Source organism: Zootoca vivipara, chromosome 6 (genome assembly GCF_965207765.1).
Source record: "Zootoca vivipara chromosome 6, rZooViv2.hap1.1, whole genome shotgun sequence".
Classification (NCBI taxonomy): Eukaryota; Metazoa; Chordata; class Lepidosauria; order Squamata; family Lacertidae; genus Zootoca; species Zootoca vivipara.
This window is the reverse complement of record NC_142589.1, coordinates 30,435,810-30,450,903: the sequence shown is the minus strand read 5'-3', so window position 1 is coordinate 30,450,903 and position 15,094 is coordinate 30,435,810. Positions and strand designations below refer to the sequence as shown.

The window sequence follows — 15,094 nt, the reverse complement described above, 5'->3', positions numbered from 1 at the left end:
AGCCACAGACCCCAAAAAACAACAACACCAAACCCCTCTTCAAAACGCTTCAACATCTGCAGTTTACTTTTCAACCCGGTTTTGAAGTTACCATGCAGGAACCCTAACCCATGGCCTTTCGAGAATTTCTGTAAAGGCCAACAGCTGGACTGGCGGGAGGTGTGCCGAGCAAATGTTCTGTTTTGTTTTAAAAGATCATCACTGAATGATATTTTTCTTCTTCTGAAGAAAGCATCAGGCCTTACAAAGTTTCAATACTCCAGTGGCTTCTCCTAACTCCCCCCTCTGTTGCGAAGCCAGTTCAAAGAGAACCATAAAAAGTCATCCTAACATATTCTGGAATGGACAGAGCAAGGCTATAAAAATACCACTTATTTTGCCCCTCCTGGGTCTTATTACAGAATCGCACAAAAGCTTATAAAGAAAACCTTCCTTTAATGAACTCTTGGTGCAAAGGACATTTCCATATGTCCGCAAGAGCATGCAACACATTTTTTCTCATCCTCAGCATTTATTTCCTGGCGAGGCAAGGTTTCTGGATGAGGCTTTAAGCCATTTGAGGAAATGAAGGCATTTATTGCTACCTTTCATCTTAATTAAGGCTGTCACTTATGCATCATCATCAAAAAAAAAAATGATACAGATTTGCATGTGCTTATTTATATATACAAATGCAGATGCAAATTCAGAAATACTTTATTGCAACAGATATAAAATGGGGAAGACTGCAACCAGGTGGCCTGCAAGTCTGCTCTGTCTGCATCCAGGTGCTAACTGCTGATGGACAACATTTGAGCCCTCATCTCTCTTTTTAGGATTAGTTATCTTTAAAATCAGACTTGGACCAGACAGCCCTTCAAATACAGAACTCCATGGAAGAGAGTATTGTTCTCTGCAGTAGGACAGATGGCTACCCTAATGAAACCAATGCAACAGTTATATTTTTCTCCTCAAATGTGGGTCTTGGTGGACCACTTAATGATTTGTAGCAACTTTAATGTGCTGTGCTATTTTCAATTGTCTTTTTAATGCTTCCTTCATTTCTTATACATTGCATTTTATTGTATTGCAATTTGAAATTCCATGGAAATATTTTTTATTTATTTTTTAAATTGAACTTATCTATTGCCCTATACTTCGGGCGGTTCACAGAATAAAATCAGAACATAAAACCACAAAATGCATAATAAAAATTAAACAACAACAAGCCAATACCCCCCCCCAAAAAAACATTTTAAAAGGGTAGAGGATGTCAATCAATTTTAAACTGTAATACAACTACCGCTACATGTAAGAAGTAAAACTAGCAATGAAAATACTATTAAAAATCAGTATGTAACGTGATGGATGTGCCATCTCCTATCTTCAACCACAAATCCAAAGGCACACTGAATGAAGCCTGCGGACGACTGGTGGCCCTTGGACCATAGCTTGGAAAGCCCTGAACTAGATTGTTCTGTTCCGGTTGCACGGTTTTACTTGCTTTTATAATTGCAACTACAGTGTTTAACTTGTTTTTGTAACTATATGAGTCTATTACTGTGTTGCAAACCGCTTTAGGACCTTACTTACAGGGAATGGCAGGCAGGAAATCTTACAAACAAACAATTGTATGTGGCCTCCTCTGCACTATAAATTTCAAGTAGTAACAATCCACTTTCAGTAATTATGGCTCCCCCCCCCAAAAAAAAACTATGGGAACTTATGGGTTTGTCACGAAAGAGTCCGACAGGAGTAAACGAATTCCTTCAGTAGCACCTTAAAGACCAACTAAGTTTTTATTTTGGTATGAGCTTTCGTGTGCATGCATGCACACGAAAGCTCATACCAAAATAAAAACTTAGTTGGTCTTTAAGGTGCTACTGAAGGAATTTTTTTATTTTACTTCGATCCAGACCAACACGGCTACCTACCTGTAACCAGGAGTAAACGACTAAACAACAACAACAATGGGTTTGTTAAGAATCATTAGGAGGCCCCTATTCCCCTCACAGAGCTATGTTACTCGGAGTTGTTAAATGGTCAACCCCTCTTTATAGGGAACTCTGAGAATTGTAGCTCTGGGAGACCCTACCCTGCTAGAACTTCAACCTGTAGCATTTGCGTCTCTGTGTTGATGCTGCTCGTGGTGAGCTACCTGAAATCATATTGGGGATAACCCATTGTTCCTGGGTCTTTCTCTGATTTGGCTTGGCTGTAACTCCTGGTCACACCTGGAACGTTTCTGAATTTTCAGAAGAATTCTGGCCTTGCTTATCAGATTCTCTAGTCTTGCTTCAGGCAACTCTACAGAGAATAATAGAATCGTGGGGTTGGAAGAGGCTCCAGGGGTCATCTAGTCCAACCTCCTGCAAAGGAAGGACATCCCCTTCCTTCCTACCTGTTTTCAAACCTATGATATTACCTGACCTGGAAGCATTAATGCACAGGCAAGGTTTGGAGGAGGAAACGATAAGCAACCCTCTAGAGATCTACTCCAACACTTCCACCAACTCTGCTTCCACTCCTGCTAGAACTCTCATATCAGTTCCCAACATCCTTGGCTGCCTACAGCCCAGAAACACAATTGCCAAAGACCTTAGCTCTTAACACCCCCAGTATTATTACCATTGTTCACATCTTGTTTACAACATGTTCTTACAAGCGCTCTCTCTCTCCTGCTCTCTCTTGCTCTCTAACCCTCAAGGAGGTTCAAGCATCATTTTGGCTTCTTTGTCAACATCCAAATTAGTCATGTGCCATGTCAAGTCTGAACTATCTGGAAAATGCACACAGATAAACACAGATCATCTCATCTCATCTCAACCCAACCAGCCCTGCCAGATGGCTCCCCGAACTCAACTTTAGTAAATTTTGCAACACAAAAGCATCTGAATTTATGCTTCCCCTCATATGTCAATTTAACCTCCAGCACAAAGCTTTTGAAATAGTGCAAGGATGCCTAACATTTTCCATATGGCAATGGCACAGTGGCTTTTAATTGTACCAAATGGTATCACTCTAGGATAATTACCTTGGAATCAAGCTTTCTGCTAGATTATTGGCCAATTCACTAATCTCATCACCACGGCACTCCTAATACTTTCGGAGACTCTTTGATGGTGAGCATCCACACGGCATCCTTCCCAAACCAGAGATATCAGCATAGCCTGTGCGCTTTCTCTAATTAAATTATCTCTTTACGGAAGCCAAATTTCATTAGGCTGTTAGTCTCCCCGTCCTTTGATCATGCAAAAGTTTGGGGAAATTTGCAACCACACTTGGGTGTATATGCAACAAGGAGACATGATTCACTCTGTATAAATAGCAAAGAAAAACCTGACACATTGGCCCGTTCCACCGGTATTTCTCCATGTCTACTTAATTTTATTTAGAACATACAGACTAGAGCGGAGCCAAAGTTCTCGAGACAGTTTTTTATTTTGAAAAAAAAAGAGGGGGTTGTTTTCCACCCTGGGTGGGATTACCATGTTGAGCAATGGCAGCAACTTTGCTGTGTTCTTTCTTTAACTAATTGCTCCACCATGTTGTTGCAAAATGCATAGTTGCATAGGGTGAGGAGGGGAGAGAGATGGCAGTCCCTACTAAACAGGGTTGCAGAACTTTCCCCACAATGCTTCTAGGATTATCCTGACATTGCATCTTTCAAACAGAGACCCTGCAGATGGGTATCATGGGACTGCCAATTGCAGCTACATCACCACTTGAAAGATCGCACCCCCAAAAAAGAAACACTGCTGCTGCAAACAACAATTATTACAGTACAGCTAAGCACTCTCACCCCATGCTTTTATTTAAAGGATCCCTCCTGCCCCCTGAAAGCCAAAAATACTGTCCCAATTTGGTGGCTTGTGGGCAGAGGGGAGCATAAAAGAGGGACAGCATTTTTGGCTCAATGCTAAATACAGATACAGGACTGTGCAGTGCATTATTTTAAGTGCACAACACTTGCAGCAAGCAGAAATGTGCCTCACTACTGTAAAATACACCAAGGCTCTTTTATTTACTGAGGAGTGTCTACCTTGCTTTATCCCAGTGGTTTTCAAAGTTTCTGACTTCAGGGACTCCTTTCCACATTAACTAAACAGCCAAGGTAACCACTGGCATTCACCACTAAACGACTGCATGTTGCAAAGGATTCTGGAGACATATCCTACCCTGTTTCTCATATTTTAAGACATACGCATAAAATAAGCCATAGCAGGATTTTTAAGCATTCAAGGAATATAAGACATACCCCGAAAATAAGACATAGTGATAGGTGCAGCAGCAATGCCGGCCACAGCAGGAGAAGGAAGAAAAAAATAAGACATCCCTTGAAAATAAGCCATAGTGTGTTTTTTTGAGGAAAAAATAAATATAAGACATGTCTTATAATATGAGAAACACGGTAGAGCACACACTCTGCTCTCCTGGGTCTATATAGGACCTCACTGCTAGTTAGTTTTATTACATTCTACACTTTGCTATTGAAATAATACGCATCCATTAAAAACAAAAACAAAAAGTCAGGGTGTGGTAAGCTTCCTTAAAATCAGCCAAGTTAAAACTAGCTTTGATTTTAAAAAACAAAACAAAAAAGAGCCAACAGTCAAAACAGAATGACAGGTAATGAGGTGGAACTGCACTGGAAAGGAGTTCCACATTTGCAGCCCCACCAATGAAAACATTCTTCACCTAGCTTGCCAGGTCTCAATGTCTGGACAGAACAGAGAGCATAGGCCTCCAAGGCTGACCTCAGACAGGGACTTATGGGAGCAGCAGTTTCTGAGAAGACCTGGATCCTAAACTAAATAGGTCAGGAGTCAGGGACCTCTGGCCCACAGGTCAAATGAAGTCCTCTCCCCCAGAGTCCCCTGGGAAGGAGGAGAGATGGTTAAAGCACTCTGAGAATTACAGCTCTGTGTGTGGAATAGGAGTCTCCTAGCAACTCTCAGTACCCAGGATTCTTTTCGGGAAGCAACGCCTGTTCAAAGTGCCATGATACTGCTTTAAATGTATAGGGAAGTTGCTTTGCTGAAGAGCATTGCCTACGATTTTATAAAGGATGCGTGCTGATGAACCGCTGTCCTTTGGACACTTTAGCTGGCGTTCCTATCTTCTGCTTGTTGCGGGGTGGGGTATCCCATTCACATGTTCAAAATGTAAGAGTGGAGCAAGTGCTTAGAGAGAAACTTGGCCAACTGGGAAACATGACTCAATCATGTCTCTTGGTAGGTGGGGATCCCTGTCACAGGAGGCATATCTTGTATCAGATGATGCATGAGGTGATGCTGGTAACCCAGAATGGCCCACTTGCAGCAGATAACCTTGCAGGATGCTCAGGGCTTGCCAAAGACTTTGGGGGTGGAGGGGAACGCTGCTATTATTAAATAATTGGAAGCCAGATGTTTTTTGCCAATCTCCTGCATATCACCCTAGATATACCAGTAGATCTGCTCTACTTTTTGCCTCTTTGATAAAACAAAAGAGAAACAGTGGACCACTGATTTCTCTTGGACCACTTAGTGTTCACTAGTGGATACGATTCTTGCCGAAAAGATGCTGACCAAGGTGGGCGTTGGTCTGATCCATCAATGCATCCCTTAACTTCAGCAAGATTATATCTACAGGATCAGTTAATCACAAAGCAACCATTTGTTATTTGCAAAGCAAAGATACGTATTCAGCATCTCTTAACATTTAAAGGCATCTGCGCACAGCAGCTTTCTATGCTGATCTCTTTAGCAGTTTGACTGCTGGGTCCATCTCCTCCAGCACCTTCCCATTGACCAGCAGGGGCTCAATTTATCCAGGGTTTTAGGCAGGGGAGATGCCAGGGATGGAACCCAGACTCTGTATTGGGAACATCAGAGCTATAACCCTTGCCCATATGGAGGCCAGGATGTTTTCCTATGATATGCTTGGCAAACTGAAAAAGGACATCAGTGCACAGGAGCATAGGAAGCTGCCTGAGATCAAGTCAGTCCATTGGCCCATCTACGGTCTACACCAGGGGTCCCCAGACTTACCGGGCTTCGGGCCGGAGGGCAGGGGAGTGCGCGCGCAGCGGGCCGGAGGGTGGGGGAGTGCACGCCCGTGCGCATGCGCACACGGTCGGAAAAAAATCGCTTGTGCGCATGCATATGGGCCTCCCCCGACCCGGAAGTGCACCGGAAATGACCTCTTCTGGGTCGGGAGAGGCCCATACGCATGCACACAAAGGATTTTCGGCGATTTTTTTCCGATTTTGAAGATCGCCGCCGTGCCGCATGCCGTAAGAGCGGGCGGCGGCAGCGGGAGTCGTCACGGGCCGGATTGGGAGGCCAATTGGGCCGCATCCGGCCCGGGGGCCGTAGTCTGGGGACCCTTGGTCTACACTAATCAGCAGCAGTCCTTCAGGGTTTCTGGTGGGGTCTCTCCAAGCCTTATCTGGAGATGCTGGGGACCAAACCTGAGACTTTCTGCATGTAAAGCAGATTGCTCTAGAACTGAGCTAGGGCCCTTCCCTTGGAACCGCCTGGAGAACATGCCACGCAAGTCTCACAATAGCCCAGCATGAACAAGGGTACTTGCTGTTGTACCCTTCTGATGCTTTGGGACCACAAGTCCAATCAACCCGCTCCAACCTGTCCAATGGTTTTCCTGCAGGCAACATCTCTATCAGAGTTGCAGGCAGAGGTATTTCACATCAACTTCTATCTAAACTTTTTTCAAAAAAAAGTAGATGCGTCAGTGATTGGATTGCCTGCCGAGCCATGTGCTTTGGCAATGTGCTACAGTTTCTTCCTGAGGAATCTAGGTGGAAAGGCTTCCCTGAAGGTTAAAAAAAAAGTTTGAAAACCACTCCTAAATAGGAAGCATTTCCAACTTTGCTCAGCTTGTACCTGTTCCCCAAATGTGGCAATGCAAATTGGGGTGTAAAGTTAAGGGAAAGCAGTGTTGCAAAAGCCATGGGACTGTTCCAGCAAAACTGTGCAATTCCTACAGGAAGTTTTTGCAGCATTAGAGGTACTGAGAAACACACTACAGTGGTACCTCTGGTTAAGAACTTAATTTGTTCTGGAGGTCCGTTCTTAACCTGAAACTGTTCTTAACCTGAGGTACCACTTTAGCTAATGGGGCCTCCTGCTGCCCCCACGCGGCCAGCACTCAATTTCTGTTCTTATTCTGAAGCAAAGTTCTTAACCTGAGGTACCTCTGTATTCCACTCCCCCACCCAATACCCCACTTCCCAACACAGCATCTGCCACAAGATACAGTAAATGCCTAGGGTGGAATGGCAGAGGAAATGTTTGCAATCTGCTCTAGGCTTCCACAATGGCCTAGGCCACATGTAATGCTAAGCCATGGTTAATACAAACATGGGCTTATAAAAACCAACAATAAACCATGGTTTACAAGTGTGGCTTGTTCACAGTTCATAAACTTTGACTAAAATACTGAGCCAGGTTCAGAAAATCAAATTAAACAATGATTTACGTTACGCTTGAACCTGGCCTATATGTGCATGAGGACTTTATGTGCATGAGTACAGTATACGGCAGAGGGTTGCAAAGGCCACCCAAAGACATCCACAGACACATACCATTTTCCATAAGCAGCCAAATTAAAATGGGGGAGGGGGAACACACTTCCCCAAAAGACACCAATAGGACAGCAACACACAAGAAAGAAACCTAGGAACATTTGTTATGGCCTTGAAGAAAAAAGAAAATTGAATTAAGCAAATGTATTATTTAAAAGTTCTCCTTGGCACTGAGCCCAACACTCAGGGTAGGGGGAAGAAAGCTTTTACAAATAATGTAGCTTTGCAAAAGAAGAAGTTAAAAAAAAAACCAGTTGAATAAAGAACAGATAATCCATGCACAATGGCAGGAACTCGTTTGTAAAAACAGCAGAACTTCAGCCCTAGAAAATGTTTACCACATACGGTAGGAAACCAGAATGGGGGCGGGGAGTAATTGACACACACAAAGGGTCATGGGTACCAACATATATAGGTACCAAAACATACGCTCTCCAACTTACTAAAAATTTTACTAAACACAGCAAATACACTCCTCGCACGTAAAAGAGGTTATCAGGATGTTGTGTTCCAGAGCAAAAGATTGCTACAATCAAGTTTGTCTAATAACCTTCTTAGAACCTTTAAATCCCTAAATTGCCTCTGTCCAGTACACCTGAAGGAGCGTCTCCACCCCCATCGTTCTGCCCGGACACTGAGGTCCAGTACCAAGGGCCTTCTGGCAGTTCCCTCGTTGCAAGAAGCCAAGTTGTAGGGAAATCAGACAGAGGGCCTTCTCGGTAGTGGCACCCGCCCTGTGGAACGCCCTCCCATGGGATGTCAAAGAGAAAAACAGCTACCAGATTTTTAGAAGACTTCTGAAGGCAGCCCTGTTTAGGGAGGCTTTTAATGCTTAATCAATTATTTTATTTTATTTTTCTGTTGGAAGCCACCCAGGGGAAACCCAGCCAGATGGGCGGGGTATAAATAATAAATTATTATTATTATTATTATTATTATTATTATTATTATTATTATTATTATTATAGAACATAATTTGTTAATAACCTTCTTAGAACATGGTGTTCAGAGCAAGGTGTTCAGAATTGGACGCCATACTCCAGGTGTTAAGGACACCAAGCATAGGGGAGGTGTGACATCAATGTTAGTGGAGTACATTAGAAGAGCACTGGCTTTGCATGCAGAATGTCCCAAGTTTAATCCCTGGCATCTCCAGGTAGAGCTGAGTGTGTCCCGTCTGAAACCCTGGAGAGCTGCTGCCACTCAATTAAGACAAAACTGAGCTAGATACACAGGTACCATGATTCTGTATGTGTTCTGCAGGTATGAGGAGGCAATGACATTTATTCCGTCAAGGGTGACACTCCTTTAGGGCTGATTTGTTGGGAGTCAAAAGTGGTTAGGGCCTGATCCAACAGCAGTTGGACTACCTCTTTCCCCCTTAGGGTCACAGGTTGCCCACACCTGGTGTAGAAGATCCCTAGCTCAACCTTTGCATCTCCAGTCAAAAGATAACTCAGGTGGTCACTCAGTATAATTTATTATTATTTAGCCAATTATAAGGGGTGGGGGATCAAAACTTATTCCAACCAGGAAATATTTGAACCTCCATACCTACAGAAGAAATTACAATGTTGTCATGAGAAGAACAGAACTTTGAAAGAATGTAAGAGGAGCCTGCTGGATCAGGCCAATGGACTGCCTAGTTCAGCATCCTGTTCTCACAGTGGCCAACCAGATGCCCCAATAGGAAGCCTACAAGCTGGATGTGAGCACAACTACAGCACTTCCCTCCCACTGCTTCCAGCAAGGATTGTCCAGAGGCACAATGCCTTTGACAGTGGAGGTGGAACATAGCCAGCATGGCTAGTAGCCATTGATAGCCTTGCCCTCCATGAATTTGTTTAATGCTCTTTTGAAGCCATGCAAGCATCATTTTTTTAAGGAGAGTATTGACAGGCTGGAAGGGAAGGGAGATCAAGACGATCAAGGGTCTGGAAGCCAAGCTGTATGATGAATGGTTGAAGGAATTTGATTTGTTTAGCCTGGTAAATATGATAAATAAATATGATAGCAATCTTCAAACACCTAAAGGTCTGTCACATGGAGGACGGAGCAAGCTTGTTTTCTATTATTCTAAGTGAGTGACCATCACTGCCCTCTCCTTTGGGAGCGAGTTCCCTCATTTAACTCTGTGCCAAACCTCCCTTCCCCAAACCAGGTGATGAAAGCACAATCCTTACTCCGTTTATGGAGTCCTTCCACATGACCTCAGCCTTATTCTTTGCATGTTGTTTAAAGCAACATTAAAATTACAACACAATGTGGTGTCTGTGCCTCTGGAGCCAAAGCTCTGCATAACTTTAACTGATGCCATTCTTGCTTTCTCTACTATTTAATAAATCATCCCTTTCTTCTAATCTGGAGCAAAACTGCATGCAGATGCTTTAGAATGTCACAAAAGAACCACCAAGCCTCTCAATTCCATCATTTGCATCAAATCTTCCACTCCAATAGAAGGTTATTCTTATGAAATTCCTGGGAAGCTAAGTGTCTAATTACTTAGACACCCTTAAGCATTTCCCTCCCTTTAACACTTCCCTGTCCCTATTAAATAAAACTCAAGGGGATAATATTTCTCCAAAGGCAATATGTTTTTGGCATCTTTTTTCATTCCATCTGCTTGAACTGTCTACCAAAACAGCAATGAACAAAGTTCCATTGCCAGCAACTTTGAATGCAGACCAAAACCTACAACCAAGATCTTTGAGACACTTTGGAACTTTAGTGCAAATGCATACAGGAACTTGCTCAATTCAGCTGGAGCATTAGGAAGTAAACACAGATCTTAGTTACTTATTACAATTACTCATTTAAATGAGTTAAATTAAGGCAGTGAATTATGAGGGCATGGACACTGGATTCCACATCCCACCACAGAAATGGCTGTTTGCACCTGGGATTTTCTGAAACTAAGCATGTGGTCTAACACAAATACATGCATGGACCCCAAGGGCATCAAAATGAGAGTTTAGAAAATAATATCCCTTCCCATCTTATTTCATTAAACCACAAAATGGGTTGGATTCAGAACAAGAGCTGGTCTGGTGATTAACCCTACTCACACTTGGCTAGAACAGATTCTGTTGCACTCAATGGGACTTCCTTCCAAGTTGAGATGAACAGTATTGCACTGGGAGTGGACTGTAGGCTGCAAAAGCTTTGGCCATAATAAAAATCTGCTAGCCTTTAAAGTGCCACCCAACTCTTTGTTGCTTTGCAATAGAGAAACCCAACCCATATGCTTTGGAAGAGTACAGCTGAGCACATTCATCTTGTGAGATAGCAAAAATGTATGGAGATTGGAAAGCACATTTGACTTTGAAATAAATATTTAAGTACCGTATTTCAAATTAACATCAGGATCCACATATGCCATTGGTCTGGTTTTCCCTGGTGTTTAAAATACAACTGCTCTCCTTCCAAGATACTGTACTTTGGATTTCCTTTCCATAAAGATGGTTTGTAGAGTTAGTAAAGTATATTAATTACACATACCTGAATTATTGTATTTTTAATATTTTGTTGGAAGCTGCCCAGATTGGCTGATGAAACCCAGCCAGATGGGTATAAATAAAATAATAAATAATAATAATAAGTATGACTCAAATAGCTAAAGGTACAGGGAATACACACATATAACCTAAAAATGAGTTATTTGGCTAAGAATCAGACTCCCATGCTGGCTCAATTTTTAAGTGACGGCTTTCCAAAATATACAGTGGCTCCTAAAGCTATCAGAGCATGAACACCCAATATAGAGCAGTTTCACCCACCTCCAATTTATGCGAGCAATAATACTCACACACTACTAAAAGACTGGACAGCAACTTTCCTTTCACCTAATAAGAGTCCTGATCAGGGGCTGCATACTGTATTTTGCTCAGAAGAAAGTAGCAAGTATACATTAAACTTGGTCACATACACTTTGAAAATAGCCTCTCTCCAGGTTACCTATAGCAAGTAAACACAACCTCCAAATGGCATGGCGCATAAAGTTTACAAAAGATGGCTCTTTTTAATGCCAGCCAGAACTGATGAATACAGGTTCACTAAAATGAATGTGGACTAAAAACTTATCTGGAGGTGTTTACAAGGCTGCTTTCACAAATGGTGGTTCAATTAAACACTCATCCCACCCGCCCCCACCACAAAGAAACTTCCTTGCTTCAACCAGAAACACAAGGTAAAATAATCTCCTCCAATCAGCAGGGTGCAAACAAAGTGCTATCTTTTCTAATGACTCAGCAGTGTGCAAATGCCAACAGCTCCAGAGTGCAAACCAAACAAAGTATAAGTGTAAGAAATAAATCATCATATAGATTGTCACGGAGTCATTATCTGTTCAGGACCAGGACCAATATCTGTTATTACCAAAGACTTTCTCCAGTGTTGCCCAGATCATTCCAGCAATATAAAACAAACAAACAAATCCCTTCTCTTATTTTTGATTATCAGAGTACAATCTTGAGACAGAACTAAGTTTTGACACAATGGGGGGAAAGCACCATTAGATCTGGGAAGCTTCAATCCACAGGTTTACCTTAGAGACCAATAAACACACAAACATGCACACACACAACTTTCTAAGACCGCCCCCTGCGAACTATGAAAGGCTCTTCCCCAGGTCTGTTTTTAAAGAGAAGAAAAAGCAAAATCCAGATGTTCAGGAAAAGCTTTTTTAAATAACAAAACAAAAACTCTTAGAGTACATTTGCAACCAGCAAGTATCAATCTGGCTGAGCAAGGAAGCAGGCTTACTTATGAGTAAGCCCAACTGCATTCAATGGGGTTCATGCCCATTTAAGTGTGCAAAGGACTGCAGTCTGAAGCAACACAATCCCCTCATATCTAATAGCACTCTCAAGGCAAAGCAGTGTGCAAAGCATATAAACAGAATTTTTTAAAAAAGGAAAAGATAGATTGCAGATGTTTAAGCAACCAAAAGAACAGATTGGGACACTCAGCAAAGCCTTATGAGAAAGTCTCCCATCCCACTAAGAACTCTAGCGGGGTTGCGGGCACTTAAAAAGTTGGCTTTGGGAAGCAAAATGACAAAGTGCCAGACAATAAATGAAGCCACCTCTCTATTCCTATCTCTCACACACACCAGGACTCTCATCATCTGTTTTGGTTTCTGACGATTTCTACAATGGACACTGGAGAAAGAAAGAGAGAGACATTGTCCATCTGTCCATCCCATTCCTGAAGAGCCATGTTCTTTTCAACACAGGGAAGCAAGGCAGCCGCCCTGCAAACTTGCAACTCCTTCAAAGGGTGGGCGCACCGAATCAACTCAGAAGGCGACTCCCAAAGGCGCAATAACTGAAAGTGGAGGGGGGGCGGAGGGGGAAGATAAGTTTTCATCCCAAAGAGCTCCAACTCAAAGAGAGCCTAGGCTGGAAGAGGTTCAAGCTAGTTTCTGCCTTGATGGTAAGGAGGGAGAGGAGGGAAGGCAAGCCTGATGGAAGGAGGAATCGAGAACTCACCCTGGAACCAGACAGCCTGCAAAGAGCCCGGTGCTGGCAGCCTTGCTGAAGTCCTAGGCTGCTGCCTCCGCTGCTGCTTCCACTGCCAGAGTATTTCTGCTTCACCATCCAGTCCTCCAGCCCTTTCCGAGCCAGCGAGGCATTCACAGCAAAACTATCACCTGGGGAAGGAAAAGGAAAGCCTCAAGTCAGGCACAGTCGCCACCCTGGAAGGGACCCATTCAAGCCCTCCTTAAGACCCCACATACTTCTTTTCTTGCCCCCAAACTACCTGCCCCAACCGCAACAAAAAAACGAGAGAGAAGGGGAAGGGGAAGAGGGAGCAAAAGACTCAGAGAACAGAACCATTCCTGAGAGTAGAGAACGTCTCTGAGCATCCACCCCAAAATCACCAGAGCACAAACTTTTTCTCCCTTTCCTTTTTTTTTTACAGGGGCAAAAAGTTGGGGGTGGGAGAGAGAGCAGAAAAGGATAGAAGTTCTTATGAACAGGAACAATAATAATTATAAAAACAACATACCTTCTGGGCTTTCTCGAGGTTTACAAACAGCAGCTAGGAAAATCCAGGGTTGGAGAGAGAGAAAATAAAAACAAGAAGATAGTTAGAGCAGAGTCTTGCATATACATAAGATATCTGGAGAATTCTCCTTTCCCTCCCCGCGCCCTATAAACCGTGCAAAAGAACTTACCATGTTTTGAGTGAAGTTTCCCCATCTCTCGGCATGGATCTGCAAACCCGAGGGCATCGGAAGTGGGCTTCAGGGCTGAGCTGGAGACATCACTGCCTGCTTGTTGGCTCTCTTCAACAACAACAACAACAACAACAACAACAACAACAATCTCTCAATTCCAAACGGGTCCCTTCTTCGTTTTAGAAATCCATGTGCTCCGACCGTCCCCTTTCCTTGATGAAAGCAACGATGGAAAAAAGATATGGGCGGGGGGGATGCACAGAGGAGCAGATCTATAGATAGATAGATGCACACTTGCAGCAGCAGCGGCAGCAAAAGCAGCTCTGAACTCAGCGCCCTGGCTGCGTCTCTCTCCTCTTCTCTCCCTCTCGACTCAAGTCTCGCTTGTAACAGAGGCGGTTACAAAAGACCTTACTTCACCCACCGGGGAACATGATTGACACCTCATTGAGATTAGACCACTTGCAGGCAGCCTCTGGATTCCGATTGGAGCGGGGCGGCACATGAAAGGGAAGAAGGATCCTTTTGGAGTCTCCAAAAAAATAAAAGGAGCGGCGGCGGCGGCGGCTCCTTTGGTGTGTTTCATTTCCAGCCAGGCGCAGGCAGCAGAGCTCCGAGCCATAGAGGGAGGCCCCATTCCAGATCTCTCTCTCTCCCTCCTCACTACTTTCTTTCTCTCTGTTTGTGTTTTTTGTGCGTTGCTTTGGGGTTTAAGTAAGTCCCCCACCCCGCTTCCCCATGATCCATCAGCCCCCTGCAACTTTTTTGGGGAGGCCACTCAAGGAGCAATCTTGGGCGTGCCTACTCGGAAGTAAGTTCCACTCAGTTCAAAGTGCATTGCTCCCGAGTAAGTGTGTGTAGGCTTGCGGATTTTAGTCTTTGTTCCCGCTTACTTGGGAGTAAGGTTTGGTTGGGCTTGCTTTTGAGTAGACACACACAAGGCGGGGTGTGTGTGTCAAGGAAGAGTGGATTTTATTTTATTTTTAAAGGTATTATTAGTATTCTTCCACCTTCCCTGCATCCCCCCAAATGCTGCTTACAATATATTTCAAGAAACGCAAAATGCGCACAAACATGATTATAGTTATTTAAATAAATAAATCAGTTTGAGGAACTGTTACGTAATAATACATTGGTCTATGTTTTTGCATTCTTTTTCATAATGGTACTTACTCAAAAATGAGGGTTGCTGGTAGTGTCTTGGAGGAGGCGTGCCACCTTTAAAAAAACAAAAAAAAGATAATATTTTGCAAGTTTTATTATTAAAGGTACATGTTAAGAAGCCAAATCTAATACAAGGAGAAAACAGTGGACAAAAACAAAGCACTCAAGTGGGAAACCCTGGT

General features: G+C 43.3%; 1 protein-coding gene across 6 annotated transcripts in view; it reads right to left on the bottom strand.

The window, feature by feature from the left end:
• Positions 1-15,094, bottom strand: part of NKD1 (NKD inhibitor of Wnt signaling pathway 1) — a 150,396-nt gene that overhangs the window by 111,008 nt on the left and 24,294 nt on the right. For 3 of the 6 annotated variants that reach the window (XM_088671864.1, XM_088671865.1, XM_060276088.2), the window contains 4 exons: positions 14,922-14,966; positions 13,746-13,960; positions 13,577-13,609; positions 13,057-13,217 (listed from right to left, as the gene is read on the bottom strand). In XM_088671864.1, the coding sequence (XP_088527990.1) occupies positions 13,057-13,217; positions 13,577-13,609; positions 13,746-13,770 (219 nt within the window). In that variant the 5' untranslated portion in view covers positions 13,771-13,960; positions 14,922-14,966. The other 3 variants (XM_088671866.1, XM_088671867.1, XM_088671868.1) reach the window with 3 other exon arrangements.